The 26,590-nt window shown below is 37.6% G+C and overlaps 1 protein-coding gene across 3 annotated transcripts in view; it reads left to right on the top strand.

The window, feature by feature from the left end:
• ATM (ATM serine/threonine kinase) overlaps positions 1 to 26,590 on the top strand; it is an 88,486-nt gene that overhangs the window by 4,630 nt on the left and 57,266 nt on the right. Inside the window, exons 4-22 of one of the 3 annotated variants that reach the window (XM_030042438.2) lie at positions 7,196 to 7,341; positions 7,750 to 7,914; positions 12,689 to 12,854; positions 13,146 to 13,384; positions 14,225 to 14,388; positions 14,778 to 14,947; positions 16,248 to 16,619; positions 17,186 to 17,380; positions 17,715 to 17,810; positions 18,832 to 19,057; positions 20,931 to 21,062; positions 21,834 to 21,959; positions 22,081 to 22,170; positions 23,167 to 23,338; positions 24,564 to 24,763; positions 25,288 to 25,370; positions 25,483 to 25,638; positions 26,098 to 26,173; positions 26,286 to 26,416. In XM_030042438.2, coding sequence (XP_029898298.1) covers positions 7,196 to 7,341; positions 7,750 to 7,914; positions 12,689 to 12,854; positions 13,146 to 13,384; positions 14,225 to 14,388; positions 14,778 to 14,947; positions 16,248 to 16,619; positions 17,186 to 17,380; positions 17,715 to 17,810; positions 18,832 to 19,057; positions 20,931 to 21,062; positions 21,834 to 21,959; positions 22,081 to 22,170; positions 23,167 to 23,338; positions 24,564 to 24,763; positions 25,288 to 25,370; positions 25,483 to 25,638; positions 26,098 to 26,173; positions 26,286 to 26,416 — 3,105 coding nt within the window. The remainder of the gene's footprint in view (positions 1 to 7,195; positions 7,342 to 7,749; positions 7,915 to 12,688; positions 12,855 to 13,145; positions 13,385 to 14,224; positions 14,389 to 14,777; positions 14,948 to 16,247; positions 16,620 to 17,185; positions 17,381 to 17,714; positions 17,811 to 18,831; positions 19,058 to 20,930; positions 21,063 to 21,833; positions 21,960 to 22,080; positions 22,171 to 23,166; positions 23,339 to 24,563; positions 24,764 to 25,287; positions 25,371 to 25,482; positions 25,639 to 26,097; positions 26,174 to 26,285; positions 26,417 to 26,590) is intronic. The other 2 variants (XM_030042440.2, XM_030042441.2) reach the window with 2 other exon arrangements.

Genomic DNA, 26,590 nt, shown 5'->3' with positions numbered 1-26,590 from the left:
AAATTCTCTAAGGGTCCTTTGAATGGCGATTTCTTCCAAATCGGGCATAATGTTGGCATGCCTAAAGTAATTTGTTTTACCATGCCATCTAATGATAAGTGAGTTGTCCAAGTTCCATCACTTAATGCCCAAACCAAATGTCCCAAACTCTGAATGGTAAATTTTCTACAACTGAAAAAGGTTCCCCTTTTGGGTGTGAATGTTTCAGTTAATTTGAGATCATTTTTGAATCCTCTACACAAGCAGCCATACTTCAAGGCCGCAGCTAAAGGAGGAATTCTTTCGATTGCTGGGTCTTTAGTACTACAATAATAAATTTTTTCACATCTCCACCAAGATACTAATTTTTCTTTTTTTTGTAATGTACTCCCCCTGTCGTCTACTGATGGCCAGGCTGTATTAACTGATCCATCCCAAGTAAAACACCACGAAGTTTTGGCCATATATTGAAATTGAGACAATATGATCATAGACCATACTGAATCCCAGCTAACTGTTTTTTTCTGGTATGGTTTGATTGGCCTCACCACATTTCCATTCTATGATGTTCCGGCTCTCATTAGTTTTGATTCGTACATCATATGAACACCAACCCATAGGGCTACCCACCATAAACATGTCTCCTATAAAAGAGGCTGGTGTAAACTGATGATTTGATAATTTCAAACAATCTTCTTCTCTGCCCATCCATTTCCATTGTTTTCTAATGATCTTTACCTGTTCAGACCATTTAGTCACTGGCCTTTGTTTGTAATAGGTGGTTTTGTTTCTATGTTCCAGGGTAGTTAAATTCATAGTTAAAATTCCCCAAAGAATAGATTCCCCCACTGCTCTTGGTATTGGCAAACAAGCAGTAATTTGGATAACATTTTACAAGCTGGCAAATCCCTTAATCAATCCTAACATCAAATTTTCTTCGGACATTTTTTTTCAAGAATGCTAATCAATTGTTCTGTTTCTACTTGTCTTTTGTTCCTAATCATCAAATCAGTCCGGGTTTCCACCATCATTATCTGCCGAACTAATATAAAAAGAACAAGCACAAACAGATATGAAAAATTAGACATGTTTCAGAGTCAGTTTTAAAGTCTTTGGATCCCGGTTAATAATCTTCCATGGAGTAGGTGCCTTCTTCACTCGAGTATAGTGAATCCAAGCATCCGATTCTGCAATTTTAATAGCCGTGAAGGTGGTTAACAGTATCTGGAAGGGTCTTTTCTAACGTTCCTGCAGGGGTTCGGAAGTCCACGTTTTCACATAGACATAGTCTCCTGGTTGTAAGTCATGCACCGGAACTTCTAGGGATAATGGTCTATTCCACACCACTGCTCTCCGAATTGTAGTCAAAGTTTTTCCTAAGGAAAGTAAATAGTTATACACATCTTGTTTTCTTTTTACATACATGTTCGGGTTTGGTTCTGGAGATTCATAAGGTTTCTCATATAATAATTCATAAAGACTGACTGAGGTTCCACTCCTTGGCTGTACTCTGATTCGCAATAATGCCAATGGAAGTGCTTGAGGCCATTTTAAATTAGTCTCTTGACAAATTTTGCTTATTTGCCTTTTTAAGGTTTGATTCATTCTTTCTACTCTCCCACTGGATTGTGGCCTCCATGGGGTATGCAAATCCCATGTAATACCCAGAATTTTGCTAACATTTTGGACCACTTCTGCAACAAAGTGTGGACCTCTGTCAGAAAAAATTCCAATAGGAACTCCAAATCTTGGGATTATTTCTCATAGTAACTATTTTACTACTTCTTTTGCTTGTGTGGAACGACAGGGAAAAGCTTCTAGCCATCCTGTAAAAATATCAACCCCCACCAAGATGTACCGATACCCATTCTGCCTAGATAGTTCTGAAAAATCTACTTGCCAATAATCTCCAGGCTCTGTACCAGATTTTATTTGACCCATTTGAACCTTTTTTCTTGATTATTAGATTATTTTTCAAACATACTTCACATTTTGCAGTTATTATTTTAGCTATTTTTAACATTCTGAGCGATACCACTTGTTTTTGTAAGGAAGTTACTAGGGCCTCTGCTCCCCAGTGACACTCCTGATGCTTTGTTTGAATTATTTCTCTCATCAAAAAGGGTGGAACTACTACCTGCCCTTTAGGTGTTACCCACCATCCGGCTAGGTTTTTCTTAGCATTTAATAATTGACCTAGCTTATCATCCTCCTCTGAGTATTTTGGTTCTTCCCTAGGGAGAGTTACTGTTTTAGAGGGAATTAATGCCATTTGCAATATTCGTTCCTTTGCTACCTTTCTTGCCGTTCGGTCGGCTAAATTATTTCCAGCAATTTCCTTTGTGTTTCTAATTTGATGTGCTTTACAGTGCATGATTGCTACCTGATCTGGTTTCTGAACTGCTTGTAATAATTGTAAAATTTCATCTTGGTGTTTAATATTTGATCCCTGGGAGGACAATAATCCTCTTTCTTTCCACAATGCTGCATGGACATGTACCACTCCAAAAGCATACTTTGAATCTGTCCAAATATTTACTTTCTTCTCTTCGCTTAGTTCTAAAGCTCGAATCAAAGCAATAAGTTCTGCTTTCTGAGCTGAGGTGGTACTTGGCAATGCTTCTGCTTTTATAACTGTGGTGTCTGTTGTTACCGCATATCCAGCGTATCGAACTCCTTGCTCTACAAAGCTGTTACCATCTGTATATAGTTCCCAGTCTGGTCGCTCCAATGGTACATCCTTCAAATCTTCACGACTGGAATAAACATACTCAATAGCAGCCAGGCAATCACGTTCCAAATGTCCTTCTTCCTGTATGGAACTTAAAAACACAGCTGGATTTGCCAGGTTAGTTGTTTTTAAAATTACATCATCTTGTTAAGTTAATATTACTTGGTGCTTCATCATTCTGCTCGGAGATAGCCAGTGTCCCCCCTTTTGTTCTAGAACAGTTTTCACCATGTGTGGGACATAGACTGTTATTGTTTTTCCTAAAGTCAATTTCCGAGCTTCTTGTATGATCATCACTGTTGCAGCCACTGCTCTAAGACAATTTGGCCACCCTTTACTCACAGTGTCGGGTTGTTTGGAGAAGTAGCCGACTGGTCGTTTCCAGCTCTCCAATCTTCTGGGTTAACACACCAAGAGCCAGGTGCTGTCTTTCATGAACGAACAGCTGAAAATCTTTAGTTAAATCAGGGAGGCCTAAAGCAGGTGCAGACATTAAAGCGTGTTTTAACTCTGTAAAGGCCCTTTGCTGTTTTGGACCCCACACAAAGGAAGAGTTCTTTTGGGCCTTATATAACAGTTTAGCTATTAGACCATAGTCCATGATCCAAAGACGACACCACCCTGCCATTCCCAAGAGCGCTCTAAGTTCATGGATATTTTTCGGCTCAGGTATACTACAGATGGTTTCTTTGCGATCTTTTTCCCAATTGTCTCTGCCCTTTTGAAATTTCAAAGCCTAGATATATCACAGTCTGACATGCTATTTGGGCTTTCTTCCTGGATACCTTGTAACCATTTAGTCCCAGAAAATTCAAGACATCAATGGTTACCTGTATGCAGGTAGATCTTTCTTCTGTAGCAATCAATATGTCATCCACATATTGTAGAAGTAAATGTTTAGGCCTTGGTTTGTCCTGTTTCCAGATTTCAAGCTCTTTTGCCAGCTGGTTTTCAAAAATTGTCGGGCTATTTTTAAATCCTTGGGGTAGTCTTGTCCATGTCAGCTGCATCTTTCGCCCAGTTTGTGGATTTTCCCATTCGAAAGCAACCAACTTTCTGCTTTCCTTCTCCAAGGGTATGCAAAAGAAAGCATCCTTTAAATCAAGCACTGTAAACCACTGATGAGTCTCCTTTAACGCTGTTAGCAATGTATAAGGATTTGCAACCACAGGATATATGTCTTTGGCTATTTGATTCACTGCTCTCAAATCTTGCACTAACCTATATTCTCCCGAGAGTTTTCTAACTGGTAAAATAGGAGTATTATATTCAGATTCACATTCCTCCAAAATTTTATACTTCAAAAATTTGTCAATCAATTTCTTTAACTCCTGCCTAACTTCTGGTTTAATTGGGTATTGTTTAATTTTTACTGTTCCTGCATCTTCTTTTAGATCTATTTTTACAGGTGCTGCTAATTTTGATTTACCAGGAATATCTGTTTCCCACACTGTAGAGATCACTGCAAAATCCACCTCTGGTGGAATTTCCTGCTCCTCCACTTTTTCTTGTATCATTAGGATTTCTCCTGGTTTTGACTCGGGTATCTTCAAAAAGAGGTCTCCTTCCTCAAAAACAATTTGTGCATTTAATTTAGATAACAAATCCCTTCCTAACAAGGGTATCGGGCATTCTGGTACATACAAAAATTCATGTGTAATTATTTTATTTCCAAATTTCAAATCTAGAGGTTGCAGGAATGGTCTGTTTTCTTCTTTCCCTGTTGCTCCTACTATGTTTGCTGGTTTTGTTCCAATTTTTCCTTTACAAGTATTTAATACCGAAAATGTCGCTCCTGTATCCACTAAGAATTTAACTTCTTTTTCTCCCAGCTTAATTATAACCAGAGGCTCAGCTGGGTTCCCCTCCGGTCCTCTTCATTCATCCAAAACCATCATTCTGGCTACCTCCTTTTGAATATTTCCTCCTGAGCACTGCACATTTTTAGGACAATCTTTTCTCCAATGTCCTTCCTCCCGACACAAAGCACACTGATTCACTCCTAAAGGGGTGTTAAAATTCCGATTGCTAAAATTCATAAATCCTCTCTGTCCACTGCCACCTCGTCCTCTTCCTCCAATATATACAGAGGCCACCAATGATTACAGTATTCAATCATTTGATTTTTACGTAAATCATCATACAATTCACCCCAGTGTGCCAACAAACATCCCAACGGAGATGTTTTCGGTATCTTTCCATCAGTGGACAAATTTCCCATACTCTTACTCTTAAATAATTTGGCAAATGCCATTATGTTTATACCCAATACCAAATATCTATTAAATATATAACAAATATCAGAAATCAATAATCAATTATCAGATGTTAAATACCAAACCAAATACCAAATGCCAAATATCAAATACAAAGTTTCAAATACCAAATGCATATATCAAACACCAGATATTAAATAAATACAAATAACAATTGTTGCCAGGTAATGGAGTCCACCTACTTGCCTAGGGCACGGACAAAGCCGACTTCCCTAAGCAAGAGTCATAACCAATATCCCCTGGCAAGATTATTAACCAGCAAATATATTCACACTTTATAACTTCCAACTTCAGTAAGAAACACTACAATCATTGCCAAGACTCACTTCATGCTCAATTGCACATCCCACACTTGCAACACTCACGATACTTCCCAGTACACAATATATCTCACAATTTTTTTTTTTTTTTTTTTTTTTTTTTTTTTTTAGAATTTGGGACTCAAACCCAAAATTTCCAAAATGCTTTTGAAGCTGGGACTCTAACCCAGAATCCTCAAAAGTTGTGGGACTCTAACCCACTCCCAAATTGTCCAACCCAGCAATAGCTTTCGCTTATGTCTTACGGGCAGACGCCTAGGCTTCTACTTCCTTCAGGATCCTTTTGTCCAACCTTGCGCAGCTTTCGCCGCGTCTGACAGGCAGACGATACCGGTGGGACTCTAACCCACTCGGGGGGGGGACTCTAACCCCAAACAATACCGGTGGGACTCTAACCCACTCGGGGGGACTCTAACCCCAAACAATACCGGTGGGACTCTAACCCACTCGGGGGGACTCTAACCCCAAACAATACCGGTGGGACTCTAACCCACTATCCTTAATATTTAAAAGAAGTGTCTTACCAAAATCCAGGGGACGTCGCAAAGAGCCTTATGGATCGGGGATCGATGGGTATCCCCGAGAAATCCTCGGTGCCGGCAGGAACCGATCGGGTCCCCGACTCCTCCGGTCTCTCTCAGCGAGGTCCCATCTGGGTCGCCAAAAACTGTTACCGAAAAGCTCGGAATGAAGAACTTATCAACACCAATTTAGTGTAGATAAGCAGACACTTCTTTATTGACGGCCGGGTGCGCGGGCGAGTCCTCTCACGAACCACGCACACCTGTCACCAAAACAATACACCTTATATTAGGATTTATTGATGCATATTCATTAGATTTCCAAGAAAAGTTATACATATTCATTAGACTTCCGGGAAATCATTAGCATATGTAAATGTCCTTTACGCAGGTGCAGTGAAGGTCTCTGGTGGTCCTCAGGAGTCCTCTGGTGGTCTTTCATAGTCTTCCTCACTCGTCCGTTTCTTGACCTCTCAGGTGTCTCCAAGCAGCAAACTGGTGTCCATAACGGTTTCCTTAGTTTTCAAAACAAACACTACAAGACTACCAATCTTTGTCAAAACTTCTGTGGTTAAATGATTTTGAACAATACTTACGGTTACACATTATACATTTTCTAAGCTCCTAAGTTCCTAAGGCTACATTTCAAACTTAACACTCCCATACTTATGCTTCACAATTTTCTACTTTTTAGTCAAACCAAACTCTTTTATAATCAGATTTTAATTTCTTTATCTTGTTATCCAAGTTCTAAATGTTTCTACTAGATAATTTTAGCCAATTTCTCCGGTCTTGGTACGGGGCTATACAGGTGATTTCACAGCAGACACTGGTTGGTGGTTAAATGTATAAAATACAACATACATATGATTTTGCTAAAATGTTAAAACTAAATATGATTAATTCTAACTAACAACAAATCAATGACAAATCAGTAACACTTAGATTGAAAATCCAATCTATATGTTAATTTTAAATGATGGAGAAATAGGACTTGAAGGTTTTCCCCAATAGAAACAATGAAGAGTACTTCTTATTATTTTGTTGTATAATGTTGCAGCATAAATAAAATGATTTAGCATTGCTTTTTTTCCAATTATAAATTTTATATTTAGCATTATGCAAAGTTTAAAGGAAAGTTTGGTTCCTATTCAAGTTGCTTCTGGATTATCTTTAAAACTTACAGCTCCTTTTATAGATTATTTCCATCATGCTTAGACTGTAATATATTTCAGTTGTTTTTAGTCTTTGATAGTTAGAATTGTGAGAAGAACAAGTACTGACATTCTAGGCTAAAACAACATTTACCTATTTTACTTTAGTCATAAATGTGCAGAACCTTGATTAATCTCTCTTTTATTTTTGAAGTGTCTTGCAGAAATATTTCCAGAAAGAAATGAAAAACCTGCAACTGACAAAACCAAATGCGTCTGCTTCAACTCAAACTACCAGACAGAAAAAGATGCAAGAAGTTGGAAGTTTGGTCAAATATTTCATCAGATGTGCTAACAGAAGTCAGTAATATATGTTCATACAGAATTACTGTTTTGTTTTGGTGCTTTGCTTTCAACTTTGCATTTTTAGTCTGAAGTAAGTTACCAGGGTAGGGTTCATCTTGCTCACTTCCACGTATTTACAATTTAAGTATCTTCATGTGAATCAGTCCTTTGTGCTCCTTCTCTGTCCTTGTTGATGTTCACAGTGCCTTTTCCTAATTATTCAATTTGTATATAACTGAGGTATCCTCTCGTAAGTAATTTCTTTTCTTAGAAACAGTTTGTTTAAGAAGATCGTTCCCAACAGAACTGTTTCTGAACTGTAGGGATTTTTTTGTTTTTAAGTAAACATTTACAAACAATTAATTCCAGATTTATTTGGCACACTTTGGGTTAATTACAGTCACACATTGTTTCTTCATGTAGGAGGACCCAGACTGAAATGTCAGGAACTTCTGATTTATGTCCTGGAAATTATAAGAGATCCAACAAGTTGTGCTGCTTACGGATCTGACTGTAGTAGTATACTCCTGAAAGATATCCTCTCAGTAAGGAAATATTGGTGTGAGATATCCCAGCAGCAGTGGTCAGGTAACATTTTTAAGCCTACTTAAAAATGTCTTTTCTTAGTATAGAAGCATGTTCAGGTGCATTTTAATTTGTTTGATACACTGTTGTGCGTGAGGTACTACACAAAACATGGAGTAAAATAGTGTCAGCCTTGAAGGCTTACAGTTGAAATACACAAAGCAACAAAGATTAGGAATTAATTTTTTTCTTTCTGCATACTGTTTGTCTATTGCTTGCTGAAACATATGTACTTATATACAATCAGGTTACGTATGCTTGGTCTCCACAGGGCTTAACATGTATAACAAATCTGTCGAATGTGTATGCTGGAGATAGCCTCAGTAAAACTGGTGTTGGTGTGCAGTTGTTTGCAAGTTATTAGGTATTGGCTGGTATAGTTTTGATATAGTTAATGTATTACTATTAAATTTTATTATCTGAGTTTTGTTGGCTTATGAAGGTCCTAAAAACCCATTGAGTCACTGTTATATGCATATATTGCATATAAAGAAAAAAACTAGAAAGCTTAAGATTTAAATAGACAAAAACAGTTTAAAAAGTTGAGTAATGATATAGCCTACAACCTGAACTGAGTGGAAATGCAAACATAATTTTTCACTTTTCAGAGGATTTGACTCCAAGACTTATTTAGCATGGAGAAGAATGTTTATGTATCTTGAATCATCTGACGTGTACTAAGCTCTCAACTCATCTGTTTTCATTTGTTGATGTAATAGAACAGTAATTTGGAAATAAAACCTGGTATTAGAAGTTTTATAGTCTAGTTTGTTGAATGTTGTATGTGCAATCTTGGAGGAAGTGTAGAAATACTATCTTTATTTGCATAGTGTAGTGCTCTGAAGTCAGAGGTTGCTTTTTTGAAAAGCATTTTATGAGAAAATACTCTGTAGCTTGAATAGAGTTTTTTAACTACAGAATGGAAATAAACTTGCAAGGAACTCAGAAGAGGGGTCTGGTGATACTGGGAGTGAAAGGGGAGGCAAAAAAACCTGCCGAAGGCTGGCAAAGCAGAGTGACTAAAATGGAACCACTCGGGATGGGAGGTGTGGTTGGGTAATTATCCTGAGGGTGAGATCTCAGAAGTTAAAGAACTTGGTACTATTTGGCCGTGGAGATAGAACTGGAAGTTGAAGATTGAAGGGGAAGCTGGAACTGTATAGGAAAGCTGCTTGAGACTAGAAGCCAGTGAGTGGGGTAGAAGACAAAGGACTGTCAGCCTGCAGGTTGGAGCAGAATGTGAAGGCAGGGACTGACCAGATAGGGCGGCTGGAACCTGGAGTTCAGAGCAATAAGCAGGAAAGGCATCTGAAGAAGAGCTGGGTACCCAGGTAGAACTGAGGGTAGGTGGGTAGGGAATGGGACAAGAAGCCAGGATGTTGAAGACCGATAGTGAAGAAGGCAGAGAAGGGAAACTAAGGCTGAGTGTCACTGGAAAGGTACGTATGGGTTGCTTGAGGAGCCTATGGGAGCTGCTGTGTGGTAGTTAGGTAGTTTAGGAAACGTGGAAGTTAGCTGAGACTGTCTGTGTATGGACAGAAGCTGGAAGTGTGACAGAAGAAATTTTGACATTAGATCATATGGGGCACGGCAGAATTTAATTACTGAAGTGAGGCAGGACTGAAGGCCATAAATCTAGAGGAAGTCAGACTTAAATCCATTAAATGAAACAAGTTGCATTTATTAGAGGAGGGATATATGAGCTTTGTAAAGGTTATCATAACCTTTTTTAGTGATTCGACCTTAATGCTTGTTTATAATTCTTGGAGTACAATGGAGAAGTCTGTTTTCTATTTATAAAATTGGTGATCTGGTGCAGGAGTTGAAAGTAAGAACATGGATTCCAGCTGTTGCTCCAAAGCAGTTAGATTTGATAAGCAAATACCGACTTCATGAGGTGCTCTTATATGCTGGAAGTTCTGAGCTTCTGAATGTTGATAGTCATACTCTTAAAAATTATGAGGAGCTGTCATATTGTTATATACTGGCTGCATCATCAAAGGAGTCACGTGAGGCCAGTGGAAGCTGTATGCAGTAGTCTTACTGAAGGGAACTGGAAGCCCTGGGAATTGGTAATGGGACCCTGTGCCTCTTGCATCTTGGGCATTGGCTTTTTAATAAATAGATATTTTAGGGACCTGTGAGGACGTCAGTGAGCATTTGGTATTGCCACTGTAGTAATGAATGAGGACACCTCTTTGCTCAACTGTCTGACTCTCTCAGAAGGAGGAGGAGTCAGGGCTGCAACAGACTTCACCTCAGTTGGTGCTGGTTGCAACTCAGTGCACTGGTAACAGTGTTGGACCAACAGAGATTTACTCAGTCCTCTACATGGTCTTATCAAAGGACTGGAAAGTTGAGGGATAGTTGCTCAAACCCATTCACTGTTTGACAATCCCATCAGGCGCATGTAAAAATCCAGCAGGGATTGGATATTAATCAGAGGTAATTGATATTTGAATGAGGTAACATCACCCTTGAACACTGTAGTACCAGGTATACTAGAACTACAGTAGGAACTCAAAGCAAAGAGCGCTACCCAGTATATGACCATTGACACAGCTGATGCATTTTTTTCCATTTCCCTGGCCCCTGAGTGTAAACCATAGTTTGCCTTTACCTGGAGAGGAGTACAATATGCCTAGCACCTTCTGCCACAAGGATGGAAGCATAGGTCATATGTCAGGGACTTGTACAAAAGGTTTTGGAAGAGGGCAGTGCCCCAGTACGCTTACGGTACATTGATGACATTGTAGTATGGGGAGGTGTATAACACCATGCCCATGAGGTGTATAACAAAAGCAAAGAGATAATTAGAATTTTACTACATGCAAGATTTGTGCTCAAAAGAGGTAAGGTGAAAAGACCTGTGCAAGAAATAGTTTCTTGGTGTCAAATGGTGCTGTTGGATTCCTGCTGATGTGATTTACAGCATCGCAGCAATGGCAAGGGGAGGTCACAAGAAAGCATGGAGAGTAGATGTGGAAAGAGTTCATCCAGTAAGTGCTCTGCAGGTGTGAGCAGGAGCAGTTTCCCAACCTGAGGAGGTCCCAGTATAAGAATCCCCTGCAGGGACAGGGAGCATTGGCTGTGGGCTGTTGTGACCCTGTGCTGCAGTGTACTTGCAGTTGTGTAGGGCCCACTGTTCTGAGGGCGTTGGGAGGTCACTGATGCACATTCCACTTCCACCCTTTATGCAGAAGGGACACAGTTAAACCAGGCTTGGACAGTTATCACCAGGTTAAGGCTTTGTGACCCAGTAATATAGGGGTATGAACTGTCCCCGATTCCCATGCTTCAGAGAGTCACCAGAGTTCTGCAGATGACCCCTATGCCTGCTTGGAAAGAAGGTGCTGGTATCTCTATTGAACCTGAGGCCAGAGTTACGAAAGGCTTGGTGAAGCTGGCATTATAGGTCCTGCTGGAGTCCAAGATGTCCATAAGTCTACGAAGGCCTGCACAGCAATGAAGCAGTAGCATTGCAATTTATAGTTGTCCCAAGCTGGCTTTTCCACAATACAGGAATCCAGAGCTCAGGGCCCTGGGTGATGCCATCGATGTCACCCATGCAGAGTATTCAAAAGAAGAGATTCTGAGATGGTGCCTCAGAGGCCTTGATCCTGACTGTCCGTGGGGAGCTTACTTACCCCAAACTGATGAGCTGCTGACCAGTAGAGATGAGGGTTGTCAGGCTCTTCTAGGTCATAGTCACTCTACAGAGCAAAAGTACAGTAACTGATCATTCTGCATCCCAAGGACTATATGATACAGCTGCTCTGGGCTCATGTCTGGTTGACTGTCAACAAAGTAGTCCTAGTGGCTGGGATTCCCAAAAGATCATTCTACCTGTATTTTTCCTCAGAGAACAGGAAGCCTGAGAGGTGGATGTCCATTCATGCAAAGTGTTGTCCCAGAATAGCTACTGAGGTCATAGGACTGAATCAGTATTACTTCCCTTTGTGGTTCTTTGCAGCGGATATTTTCCATTGGTGGACTGAGGGACAGTATCATGTCACTTACAGGTGGGATAAATGAAGTGGCAGCAAGGCTTTTCTATGTGTTGTGTTAAACTGATGGTGATGGTTGGATCAGTAATGTGCTACTGTGGTTGGTACAAGGCTGATGAAAGGACAGTGTGATGATTCCTAAATGGGCCTTGACATAAGAAAGCAAAAATCTGAGGAAGGGGCCTTTCCTTCAGAAAACTTGTAAATGAGTGCAAAGCATGGGATGTGTTGGTCTGTGGGTTGGAGTGAACTAGCTGAACTGCATGTAATGAAAATATGGGGAGCCTCAGTACCAACTGTTTTGATGTGTTTACCTGTTCCTGCTATGTGAAATTCTTTGTTAATGTATGTGTGCCTGTAAATTGGTTCTGAGTACTTTTATTATGTATTCTGCAACAAATGGAGCCCGCTGTGCTGAGCAATCAATGTAGAGTAGAAGTTGAGTGTGGAAGTAGTTGTGAAAGTTGATCATGTGGCTATAGCTACTTTGCCTCAGTGCAACACAAAGCAGATTGCATCCCGGCTCAGAATGAATATAACTCTACTTCCAGTGTAGACACTTCCACATGTTTTAATTTTTTCCCCAGTTAACTTCTGTGAATAATGACATGAGGTTGAATTCAGAATGGTGGCTTCTGTACATTTAATGCAATATTTTACTTCAAGCATTTTTTATGTAATCCTTTGTAATACATATGTTTATTTATATTTGCATATTTACAACATATATACACACTATGTCATATATACTTTTTTTAACATGTTTGCAGAGTTGCTGATCCTGTATGGCCAATTATACCTCAAACCTTCTGGGAAGATTAATAGAGTCTTGGTGGCTAGGATAATTCACACACTTATGAGGGGGTACTGCTTCCAAACTGATGGATTGAGTTCTGATATGTTTATCTTCTTTTCAAAAGCAATGCAGTATGCAAGGTATGTTGCAAGTGCTCCTCTTGTTTGCTAATACTTACTTTTAGAGAATAACTCATTTTAAGTATTTGGGATTAGACTTGAGTAATAGCAGGTAATACCTCTTTAGACATATTTGGTTCTGTCTTTGAACACCAATTTAATAAATTCTTTAAAATATTAATAACTTCTGCATTTGTTAGGCAAATAATATTCTGAATATGGTTACTTGCTAGTATTTACATTCAGACAATTCCTGTGAAAAGAAATAAGATTATTTCTTCTGGAAGTGTGAGTGTTTGGTTTATGTTGCAGGCAGGAAAAGAATACTGCAGGCCTGGATCATATTGTTGGAGCAATGAATATCTTCTGCAATAAGTTTGCTGTCAACTGTCGCATACGGATTTGTAAAGTAGGGGAAGAAATTTTGCCTACAGTGCTTTATATATGGACTCAGTATAGACCAAAGGATTCCCTGAAGGAATCAGTAATTGAGTTATTTCGCCTCCAAGTTCGTATTCATCATCCAAAGGGTGCAAAAACTCAGGGAAAAGGTACAATAAAAAGCTCCCTGGTTTTTTTTTCTATCACTGTATGTGATTGTTCAAATTATATTGCCAACTTTCTGAATTTTGATACTGAGGCTTGGAAACATTAATGGGAGTGATGATTACTTGTCCATAGTTTTATGCTATAGGTTAATATCGAGTGAAAGTGAAAATGAGGTTTTCAAATTGTATGCACTAAAAGAATATTAATTGTGTGAAGTCCTGTAGACGTTGATTGTTTGTTTTTTTTTATCAAAAGGTGATTTTAATTACTAAATCAAAACACAAAGTCTTTGGGGAAGGGAAATAATAGTTTAGATTGAGTTTAGATTGCCACATGTATTCATATCTTACCAGGTTTATTTAAGCCCAGAAATTACTGCTATGGTCTAAGTCTGACTCTACTGTGTAAAACTTATCAGAGAGCATGACTCAGTAATTGTGTTTGCCTGTCATGGCCCATTTCAGTTATAGCATCATTTTTTTTAAAAGATTTTTTTTTTTTTTTTTTTTTTTTTTTACTTTGTCTACAAATGACAAAGAGTTTATAATTAGTCCAAATTTATCCATTGCATATCATTGTAGTCTTTCCAGTCAGATAAAGAATTGTTTATTAGAAACTTCGTTCCTACCCTAATTACTTACATACACTGACTAAATTCTCTCTTAACTTTTTTCACTTTTTACTTCATTCATTCTCCACTATAAGACTTGTTTTGCAGGCCTGTGTTTAAGCTTTGTATGCTTTACTCTGATTTTGGCTGTATTTTGTGCTGTCTAGGTAGGTTTGTGTGTTGTATCAAGTGGGTGTTACGTGTTATCTTTTAATTGGTTTTGCGTGTTCAGGTGCATATGACTCGACAAAATGGCAGAGTATCTTGCATAACCTATATGATCTGCTGGTGAATGAAATAAATCTCATCAGTAGTAGAAGAAAGTATTCTTCAAGCTCACGTAATATTGCTTTAAAGGAAAATATGATTGAGTTAATGGCTGATATTTGTCATCAGGTAACATTTTTATTTGAATATAAAGTTGACTATATATTTACTGTGTTGTATGTTTTGCTTTTTAAAGTAATACGGCTTTAGCATTTCCTCAAAATCATTTACTGAAGTCTTAGTACCTTTTGTCTGTGTTCTGTTGTGTTTAGTTGCTAATTTTTGTGCAGTTTAGAAATGTGTGGACTCCTAAATTATACTAGGTTTCACTAGTGTTGCTTATTAGACTATAAGCAGAGGTTCTGTTATAGTAAAGAATAATAAATAATAATTCTGGTTGCCTCTTAAGAGGCTTTATACACAGTGAAAAATGGACTGGTTTAATTTGACGTTTCAGTTTTCCTGTAAATACTACTTTTTTTTTAATTTGTGTACTTTTTAATTTCTCTTTATAAAAGGTTTTTACAGAGGATACCAAAGTTCTGGAAATTACCCAGTCATATGATGTTTCACAAAGAGAGTCCAGTGATGAAACAGTACTAAGCAAGCGCAGAAGGATTGAACTAGGCTGGGAGGTAATTCGAGACAACCTGCAAAGATCCCAAAAGGATTTTGATGTCATACCTTGGTAATAACATCTTTACATGAAACAAATATAACTACAGACATCTTTTTACATTTAAGTGTTCTCCTGAATATGTTGTGCTTTCAAATTAGGTGTCAGCACATGCTGTAATTAAGCTTAGCTTCTCACAGCATTTGGAAAGTAATGAGTAGTGTTCTTGGCACTCTTGCTTTAAAAACTTTTGGTTTCCTAAGAAATAACAAATGAGGCCTGGTAAACTGTGTTGTAGTGTATAAGATATTACTGCCTCTGTTTTTTTTACCTGTCTTTTGTGCTAGATACTACCAGTCTTTATCTAAGGGTATTTTGTTTGACATGAGGGACTTCTGAACTGGAGGTATAGCTACACATCTTCTTCCACTGACTGCTGCAGAAGAAGGAGTCTGTAGCAGAGAGTGTAGCAGGGAGTCAAGTCGTTGTTAAAAGACCACAGTTAGACTTTTCCAGAACCTACCAGTTGTAGTCCTAAGCCCAAGAATGTTGATGTTTTAGCTAAAATAGATTACACTGGATGTTTTTTGCTGTTACTGTTCCTCTCTGTTTTTCTGACTTTTCTTGGAAACTGCTGTACAAGATACCAGAACAGTGTAGCTGCTTGTGAATTGGGTCCTGAGCTGGGGCAGCAGGTTTGTGTGTGTATGTGTGTTCATTGCTCGCAGTATTGAGGCAAAGTGGCTGTTTAGGATCCAATTGAGAAGTTAACATGCCATTCTGTGTGGAGGTGGCAATCTCTAAGAAATATTGAGTGCTGTAATTTACTAATTTGAGTAGAGTTGCAACTATTGCTATGAGCAAAACCCTTCCAATTTACCATCCCTAGCTTAACATTTTATTCATTTGATAAATTTTATTTTTCTTATCTGCAGAGATGACGTTGTAATGTTTCCTGTTTATGGAATTTCACCCTTGAGGTCACTCCCCAGGTCAGAGTGTATAACAGGCTAGTCTGGAAGAAGGAGAAAAATAATGGTTTTGCCTGAAATCTTCTTCCCTTGTGGTCAGAAATCAGTGAACTCAGCTTGTAAGAAATTAGAAATCAGTGAACTCAGCTTGTAAGAAATTAGAAATCAGTGAACTCGGCTTGTAAGAAATTATTAGTGGTAGTGAGGCTAGATGAGCAGGCTTTACAAATAAATACAATAGAAATACTGAATCTTTAACCTTTGACAGTAAACAAATCAGCTCAATACTGGAAAGTATAAATGTGAAATGACAATCGGAGAGCGCTTTGTTTGTTCAGTTACTTTTGAAGACACAAATTTATGTATATTTGATATTAATTGCTTCACTTTGTGTTTTCAAGGTTACAGATTACAGCTCAATTGATATCGAAGTATCCCATGAGTCTTCCTAACAGTGAACTACCTCCCTTACTCAATGTACTTCACCAGTTACTGCCTCAGCAGCGTCGAGGAGAAAGGACCCCATATGTGCTGAAGTGTCTTACAGAGGTAGCTTTGTGTCAAACCCAGAAAACTGATTTGAAAAGCACCCACAAATTGGAGCTCCAGAGAATCTGGGCAAAGATTTGGTCCCTTACCATTCGTAGCGTAAGTTTCCAGCAAATTGAAGTGGAGAGCTTTGGGCTACTTGGAGCTATGATTCAAGGAAACCTTGTTGTAACAGATAAAGAACTCTGGAAGATATTTTCAGGACCTGCATGCAAGCCTTCAAGGTAAAATGGGAAGCAAGGATAATATTTTGTGTCTGATTCACATTGCTTGTTACTGTGCAACCAAAGCCACTGTATTGTTCAAAATAATATTATTGTTGTGGCTGTATTTCTAGTTAAGAATTGCTTACGTTTTGCATTTTAAGCATTTGAAACAAGCATAAATACATATGTAAGTCTGAAAGCAGAGGCAGAAGAGGAGAGGCAAGCATCTTCAAATTTAAAATTGACTAAAAATATAAAATGGACTAAAAATTTAAAAACTGGCTGAAAGAGATGTTGATTTTTTGAAGTTAAAAAGTATGTTTTCTTCTAAATATATTTTGATTCTGAAATGAGTATGCTGGAACAGTCTTTAAAATAGACAGGAAATGTCTGTAATAGCCAAAATGTGGCTTTTGAAAATGCAAAGATTCTAACAAAGGAGTTTTCCAGTATGTGTGCTTGTTCACTTGCTTATGTACTTGATGCTTCCTGAGCATGCAGAAATACTGACTTTGCTTTAGAGTGCTGATCAACAAATACCACGTTATTTCTCACAAATGCCATGTGTTCCATTTTTGTTACAGTTCTGCTGTATGTTGTTTATCATTAGTGATGTCTGCCTATTCAGTGCCAGAAAATTTGGACATAGGAATGGAACAGAATAATTGTGAAAGAAATATGGATTCTGTGTTAAAGGAGGCAATAATGAAGTGGTTACTGTCCTGCTATTTGGAGGAAGAAATGGAAGAATGTGCAGAGTTGCCTCCTGTGCTCTGCGGGTAAAGTCTCGGTGCCATAATTTTATATGTAAGCTCACCCTATAACACAGAAAATTGCCCAGGGAAAAGTAGATTTGCAGGATTGTGTTATGTTAAAGCTTTGGTAGAGTTTATAGGGTTTTTAAGCCTACTGTAGAATGTCATTCTGGGGACATAATTTAGTTATCTGTCTATAGCATAGCAGATACATGAACTATGTGTTAGAAATTGTAAGTGAAAACTTAAACTTCTTTGAAGATACACTGTTAATCTGGTTAATGTTTAGGTGCGCTTCAGGAATCCCAAGAGCTTGTCTGATTGCAAGAAAATACAAAACAATTTTCTTTTTTTACAGTGATTTTCCTCATCTTATATTACAAAAAATTCTTGTGAGCCTTACAATGAAGAACTGTAGAGCTGCCATGATTTTTTTCCAAAATGATGCTAAATGGTATGTTTTTAAATCAATCATTACAGATACTTAAGCTTCTTATATTTTTCATTTTAGCAAGCAGAGATAATGAAATGCATAATTCCTCAAGCTCTTTTCCATCTTTCTGTACAACATCTTTCAGACACCATAAAAATAATAGTGCTTTTGCAATTTGCTAACATGCTTTGAGCAGACGTTAAAATAGTCTCTTGCTGACAGAGTCAAAGCTTCAGGTACTGAACAAAACACCTTATAAGGAATATGTGTAACATCTCTCTTCAGCAATACATCTAAGTATTTGGCTCTTTATCCGTAAGTACATTAGGTATTTTTAATTCATTACAATTACAGTTTTCGAGTAACTTGTAACTTTGTACGAATATATATTAATGCTTTTTAACATTATCTTCCATTCTAGAGTAAGCATATATCTTAAGAGTTTTCTTGTAGATAGATGCTAAGTAGAAAGTTGGCTAGATGCTTGCTGTACATATGTCCTCATGCCACTCCACCTATATTTGTGGCCCCAGCCACACATTACTTGGGTCTGTTGGAGTCAGTCTATGAATGCTGTTGCATCTTTCACTGGTGGATATGTTCAAGCTCTTGGACTATATCTAGGTTCCTGTTAGTGAAACTAAAATGTGTATAACTTGTTCTGGTGGAAAATAAGACTTTCTTACTAGAAGTTAAAAATACTAGTTTCAGGGCTTTAGTGAATTTCTGCTCCAGTTGTGTAAAGTAGGTTGAGGTCATCCATCTTAACACAAAACAGATGCTGCTTTATGAACTAGAGTAGAACATATGATCTGTGTGCAGGCTTTGTTTTTCCTTGCAGTTTCTTCAGACAGAGCTAAAGTGGTAGTATCCATTCCACAATGAAGTCACATCAGAAATTAAAGATCAACCAGAGTTTGGAAGCACAAAAAGATAAAATATTTTAATTTGCTTTTGTTTATTCTTGTATTTAAATAATAGTTTTAATGACTTCTAAGTCGTATACTGGCTGATAAAGTAAAAATGATGTCTCTTCTTCAAGCGCGCAACACTTGCAAGGGAAAGAAGATGACAATTTTTCTGACGTTGAAGAGCTGTATCTGCAGACAACATTTGATGAAATGGATATTTTCACTAACTTTGCAGTAAATGTTGCAGAGAAAAATGTGACTGGTTCAAGACTTGCCATCAACCAAAATCTTAGGGAAACACTGGAGCACTGTCTCTTAGCAATGTCAGAAAAGCTTTTAAGCAGCTATGCTCCTAAGGTAAGTTAGAAATTACTGTTACATCCTTATATTTGTGCTCCCAAACAATATATTTTCAAGGCAATGTATATAGATTTTCATTCCTTTGCTGGCAAAAATGAACCACAAGCACTTTAAAAACTATATCCAATAATATGAAGTAGAGAAGTCTGTATTTTTTACATCATTGGCAAAATATCCATAGTTTTCATAAGTGTGTGGGAATACGTAGAGGCTGCATAGAAGTAGAAGTGTGTGCAAAGTTGCCACATAAACCACGGTTACCCTGCTTTTTGTGATGTTGGTTTCAACTTCTGTGCGCCTGTAACGCTTTAAGCTCTTGCCAGTTTTCAGCCAAGATAGCCGGAGACATAGAGGTCTAAAACAGATTTTGTAAAAAGAGGCAGCTGTGTAAAAGGGTAATTGTAAAGAAAGCTGCAAATACAGGCTATATTAACAAGAGCACAGCCACTGCTCAAGGGAACTGATTATATCCCTCTACTCGGTGCCTTTAGATGGTATCTGAAATACTGCATCCAGTTTTGGGCCTCCCCATACAAGACAGACATTTAGTGCATTCAGTGGAGGCTACTGAGGTGGTGTGGGTTCCAGCACTTGACCTGTGAGGAGACACAGGGGAAACTGGGCTTGTTCAGCCTGGAGCAGAGATGTCTTTGGGGGGACCTACAGGCTTTGGGGCAGCCTGCCAGTGCCTATAAGATTGTCTAGAAGACAGAACTGTGCTCTTCACAGTGGTGTATTGCAAGAAGATGAGAGACAGCAGGCAGAGTCAAGAGAAGTTCACACTGGATACAAGAATAATTTTATCATGTGAGGACAGTCAGGCAGTGGCACAGGTTGCCCTGCCTGAGAGGTTGTGCAGTCTTCATCCTTGGAGGGTTTCAAGCCCTGACTGGATCAAGCCTTGAGTAACCTGGTCTGACCTCAGAGCTGACCCAGCTGTGAGCAGGAGGTTGGACCAGAGACCTCCTGAGGTCCCTTCCAGCCTGAACTATCCCGTGAATCTATTTGTATCTTCCACTTGTTGAAACACCGCAGAATCTCTCCTTTGGAGAAGAATCTTGACTTGTGGAGGAAGAGCCACCACATAATGGTAAAGTTTGTGAAAACAAAAGCAGCAGGCTTTTTAAACTTCCAGTTCTTTTGACAGGCTAGCTTTGGTTTTAATATAGTGGTGTGCCTTCCTTGTCCCTGGTTTTGCATCTGTAACAATGGCATGTATGCATAAGTTTTCCCATCTGTTTTTTATAGATACCTGCTTTTCAAAAATGTGATAGCAATCCTTTTTGGTCTCCCTTCCTGAGAAAATAAGACAAAAAATTATTTGTCTGCTCTTTCTCCTCCTTTGATCCAAATAATTTAGACAGGTAAAAAGGGATCTCTGAAATGCTTCTGCAGTAAGCTTGCATGCATTTACAACCATCTATGCCATTTGTTTGTTGACACAGTAGCTGCTAAGAAGTGACTTACAAATTTACTAAGATCAGAAGAGACGGCAGTAGGAATGTGATATAATTCCTGACTAGCTCATACTGTCTCTTGTCCCGGCAGGAGGTAAAATAGATAAACAGAGCATGTCGGAAGAGCTGGAAGTATTGCTATGATGGAATCTAAACAAGAGTGTTATTTTAAAGTATTGTGAAGGAAGGAAATGTAAGGGCCATGGGACATAAAGAGAATATTATAACATGGAGAGCCAAAAGGACTTGTTAGGGAGCTGTGGCAACTGCAGTGCAAAACACTAGGATGCAAATCTTCGTTGATTTTGGTGAAATCTGTATATAAAAATGTTTAAAAAAGACTAAAGAATTCTGTATTTTGGTGAAAAGTTTAATGATAAACCACTGGTGTTTATACTGTGTATTTCATTTAGTTTAAGGTTGTCGCTGCAGAACACTTTGTCCGATGCATCAGTCTCCTGATTGGTGTTCTTGGTTGCTATTGCTACACTGGTATATTTAAAGAAGAGGATGCCTTTAAATCAGAGTTGTTTCAGAATGCTAGGGTAAGCAGCAATGCATTTGGGAGCTATTAAAAATTAAATAAACCATTAAATAGAAAATATTTTTTAAATTCTATTCATATTGACACATTTACAAAGTATGAATATTTCCACTGGTTTCTGCTTTAAAAAAGGCAGTTGAGAGAGGTTTAAATATGTTACTGCTGCTGAAAGAGAGGAGTCACTGAAATTGTCAGTACACTAAAGCATCAGTTTTGCAGTGGAGAGTATTCTAAATATTGATACATTTCTGAGTCACCCCTTTTAAAAAAATAAAATAATCATGGACATGTGGACAAAGGACTACTTAAAGAATAATAAGTCCTTTCTTTTGTAGGTCTTTTATGCAGGAATTTGTTAACGATCATTTGATGGTTCAAACTAGTATGGTGACAGCTACTATTATTAATATTATTATTATTACTACTACTACTCCTGTCTGAGGTGGTTTCTTGCTTAAATATGGAAACCCAAAACTTAAACATTATGGAGAGATACTGTGTTTTTCATTTGTGATGAAAATACCAATGTTTCAGGCAGGTGTAGGCCATCTTTTTGTCACTTCTGGAGCACAGTGAGTGAAACAAAAATTTAAAAAAAAAAAAAAAAAAAAAGTCCAGACTCATTGATGCACACAATAACCATCAAAGCTGTATATTTATGAATGACTATGAATGAGAATCATGTCCTTTTGTCTGTGTGTGTGTGCTGTGTATATGCCAATATGTAAAGCAATTTTACTGAGGTATTTTAACTGTGTTGTATTTTTACTAGTCTCTCATTCATTATGCCGGAGAAAGCATTTCTCAGTCTAAAAACAAGCTAAATGAAGATGCCCAGATCAATTCACTGCGGACTTTGATAATGCAGTGTACAAAATGTTTATGCAATTGTACCAAGGTAAAGTTTATAAAGGAATTTATATTTCTTTATTCATTAATGAGGTCACAAAGTTGAATATCATGCATATGGTACCTGAAAAAAATGAAATAACCTGTCTGTACATCTTGCTTTCTTACAGAACAGTGCTAATAAGATGCTGTCTAATATATTCCTGCGTTTGTTAACATCAAAATTTATGAATGATCTTGTAGATATTTGCAAAAATCTGGTAAGTATGTTCTGTCCGTTTCTAAATGCAGTGCTCTTCTATGAGAGGATTGTTTTTACAGTATAATAATTTGGAGGCAAACCAAATGAGATACTTATTACTGAAAAATTCCTAACTGGAAACAGTTCTGTCTAACATTTGAACACAGCTGTAGGGGAAAAATGAGAGCAGATGGATAACATTTGATCAAGGTTAGCATGCCAGCTCACATTAAAAAAACAAAGTATGTTATTTTTGGGAATTTGTTAATACAGTATTAGAGTAAAAGTATATGCAGATTTTATGCCACAGAAAGAATTTCTGTAACGCATGACATTTAACTTCAGTGCACTTTTAAAGTTTTAAAAGCTTTTTATTTTGTAGTTTGATGGACTTATGTGCCTTAAAACACTTCAAAGGTGTTTTTTATATGGGTATTAAATCTTCTAACTGTAAATGACTCACTGAGAAAAGTTATAGGGTGGCACATCACCGTGTTTAGCACAAGTCTTAAAACTTCTCTTTTTGGCACGTTGTCCTGTAGTCATGTCTAGGTAGATAAAATCCTTTGTTTTTTCAGTTGAGGAGAAGCTGAGAGTGTTACCTTCTGTTAACTTGTCATCTGATAGGGAAAGCGGTAATTAGTGTGCCCTCAAAAAGGTCATATGCCTTCCTTTCATTTCTCTGTAATTATGAAGTATAGTGAGAAGTTTGTAAGTCTTGTAGAGAACATTATTTTTCAAATACTAACAATGTCCTTGGCACCATCTAAAACACAGAGACTAGTATCTGTCTTAAGAAGCTTGTATCCTAAAGAGAATAGTTCAAATCAAACAAGTCACGTGTGTAGAAGACAAGTTTATCACAAAGGATACAATTCATCAGTTCAGCGTAGCCCTTATTGTCTTCACCTGTTCTAGTTCACTGGGAAACTGTAGTGTCTTTCCTTGTGTTATGTCTGTGGTGTTTCTCCCGTCCTTAAAAGCCAGCTTTAAAATGATGTGGTGTTTTTGTCAGATGACATTTACTGGAAAAGCAAGTGAACTGGGAGAAGTGGATCTAATGGGAAATGATCCTGAGGAGAGTGTAATGGAAGTAGATAACCAACTATCTGATGATCTATTTGATGATCATTCAGTGACTGACATCAGTGATACAAATGAATCTGGTGAGATGCAAAATGTAACAGGTAAGTCTTCTCCATGTCCAAAACTATTTGCAAAAGCTTGTTTTTACAGATTGCTCTTTGCTTGAAAGACAGTGAGATACAAAACTGTGCTGCTTTATTGAAGAAGTTGAAGCGGGTAGTGGTTGAACCAGGTACTTTCTAAACAATAATAATTCTTTTGTACCTCATTAGTGTTTTAAAGATGTTAATGAAGTGTTCTAGCTCCTTTGGAAAGAAGTTTATTTTTTATTTTATAAATAGTAAATGCAAGCAGAGAAGCTAGCTAACTTGTTTGAAGTCAGGCAGAAGTTTTGGCAAAGAAGGGGCTAGAAAGTGTGTCTGTAGGATACCTGTCTCTGTCATTAGACTGTGCTTAATTTTCTTAAAAGTAGTTCTATTTAACTTTTCTCGTTTTCGTGATCAGTAATTCTTGACAAGGTCAGCTTTCTTACATCTCTGGACCTGCAGAGGGACAGGAGCATGAATCTGTCTGTTTATGCCTGTTAGGAGCTACAAGTATTGATGTTGTCTTTTGTTAGGAGCTACAAGTATTGATGTTGTCTTTTGTTTTAAATTCTTTCTTAAAATGGTGTGTATCTTAGTTTTTAATCAGGACTATGTCTTTTGTTTATTATTGAATGGGAAGGAAATCAAGGTGTTATATTAATGCCACAAACAGCAGCTGCTCTGTTTTCCCCATCATGTTGAATAAGTGTCTTTAAAAGTATCTTCTCCAACCATCCAATAAATAATTCTAATAAATAAAGTTTGCAGTTGCAGAAAGTTACAAGAGTTCTAAATGTGACCGGAAAATGGTATTTGTAACTATTTCATTTAGGTTATAATTGAAATTTCAGTGAGGATATTAATATAGTAGTAGTTGTCATCATTTCAATTTTGGGGAAGCTTTGAATCCGTAGTTTAAAATACATCCTAAGTTATAGTTAACAACACAAAAGAACACAGCTGCAGATGGTTCTGCTGAGTTCATTGTAACCTTGATGGAGAAATCAGCCATATGTATGGGCACATAAAATTAAAAGCCTCTGTTTTAGAGAGGGCCTTTGTAGAAGTGGGAAACGCACTCAAGAGGCTGCTACTGATGCAGTAACTGTTCAACAACAAATAAACGTAAAGGTTGCTACTATTCTGAGAACTTTTAATTAGTTTTGTAAAGACCTAAAATATTATCAACTTTTTTATTGTCCTTGGAGAAGCATTTCTTACATGAAAATCTTATTTGCAGGTGCTTTGAGCCCATTAGCTGAAGAACAGTTGACAAAGCAGGATTTACTTCTCCTTGAAATTCTGAGGTTCTTATGTATTTGTGTAACTACAGTCCAAGTTCAGACAGTGAGCTTCCGAGCCTCTGATATACGGAGACAGCTGTTAATGCTTACTGATGGCAGTGTCTTTGATAGTGCTAAGCCATTGCATCTGCACATGGTGAGTGTGAGACTTTTTTACAGCAGACCCACCGCTGTATTTGTACTGTTTTGTATATTCTTGTCAGTTGTATATTCTTGTCTTTCTTTTGTCATCAGTCCCCTGAGAAGACATTAAAATGGCTACTTTTAGTGTTTTGAAGTGTGCTGTGGTCAGGGAAAGAGCAGTTAGAATTTGTAAGCCAGAAAATAAAGACTTGAGAAGTATAAACATCTTGCCTTTATCATTAATTATTTGTTAAATATCTAGAAATGCTGTCTGTAGTAGAATAGGATCTGTGTTTTAGTTTACAAAGGGAATATTTTTGACTGCCAAAACTAAAAATTTCATGAGCCATGTTGCTGTGTGACAGTCTTTGCATGAAAAGATGGTCAGAGTCTAACATAAGAGCTGACAATAGGTGTCCTTGCTGCTGATTTCATGTAAGAGTTACTGAAAATGTTTTATAGTTTTTGTCTACTTATTTTCTTAAGCGTTATTTTCCATTTTGGTTCGTTTTGTTGTTTTTTTTTTTTATTCCCTAGTACTTGGTCCTTTTGAAGGAGCTCCCTATTGAAGAACACTTCTTGCCTGAAGACGATGTTCTTATGCTTCTTAGGCCTCTTTCGTAAGAGAGAAACTATTCAGCATGTATTAGACCTATTTTAGTTGAACAGCTAGAGGATTTGGGGGCTGCTTAGTGTTTCAAGATTTTTTTTTTTTCTTTCTTTCTGTCGCAGTGCTGTGTGTTCTTTGTACCGTCGAGATCAAGAAGTTTGCAAAGTAATTCTAAATAACTTGCTTCCTATAGCAGTAGGGTTGGCCCAGTCCAGCGCACATACTGAAGAGACAGGGCATGCCCAAGGACAATTTTCAACAGTTGTTGGAGCCTTTTGGTACGTTTTATCTATTTAATGCAGAAGTCTATTGGGCATAAAATTTTTAACTTTGCTATCAGTGTGAAGACTGTAGTGCTGTTTTGTGTCTTGCTCTTGGTATCATATGATATCTTTATACAGCATTTAAATTTCCAGATTTTCTGTGTCATGGTATATTTGTATCAAAGAACTGTATCATCCTTAAGATAGTATTAGAACAACAAATGCTACACTGTTATATATTAACAAAGACTGATTATACTCTGAATTGCATCAGTAATTATAACAAGTAATAACTTCAGCAACCAAAAATGAATATTGTTTACAATTGTAGATTATCAATAAAAACGTCAAATCCTCCCAAACATGCCTATTGAGCACAAAAGAATGAACTGTGAGCAGCAGAAACTAACTTGTTAGACTTTTTCTCAAAATTGTTGGCAACTTTTTTGTTTATTCAGTTCTTCCTTGTTTTAGGCATTTAGCTCAAGGAGGGAAATGCACAGCACCAGTAAGAGTGGCCCTTTTAAACTGCATGAAAGCCCTGCTTGAGGTAATCCCAGATTTTCTGACATTCATTAGCATGTTGATCTTTAGCGTACAGCAGTGTATATTCCAGTGTAGGTCTTCTGTATATTTTAAACCACAATATTAATTTTCTTCAGGCTGATCCTCATTGCAAGTGGGTGATCCTTAATGTGGTAAATGAAGATCTACCTGTGAGTGATGCTTTCCCACATTTTCTTGCAGATAGTCACCATCAAGTTCGCATTCTAGCTGCAAAGTCAATTACCAGGTGATAATGTTGACCTTTTCTCTGTTTATAAGAATAACACTTAATTTCACTTAATGGGGTGTTACTTCTGCTGCTATATAGCTGCTCTTTTCAGTACTTCTGGGGCTTTAATCTTGATGGAATATAAAAGCCTACTGAGTTACTTTGGTTAAGGTTTTCAAACTTTGTCTACGT

The sequence above is a fragment of the Aquila chrysaetos genome, chromosome 19 (genome assembly GCF_900496995.4).
Source record: "Aquila chrysaetos chrysaetos chromosome 19, bAquChr1.4, whole genome shotgun sequence".
NCBI classification, from domain to species: Eukaryota; Metazoa; Chordata; class Aves; order Accipitriformes; family Accipitridae; genus Aquila; species Aquila chrysaetos.
The sequence above is the reverse complement of the archived record's forward strand: the minus strand, read 5'-3'. Positions and strand labels throughout refer to the sequence as shown.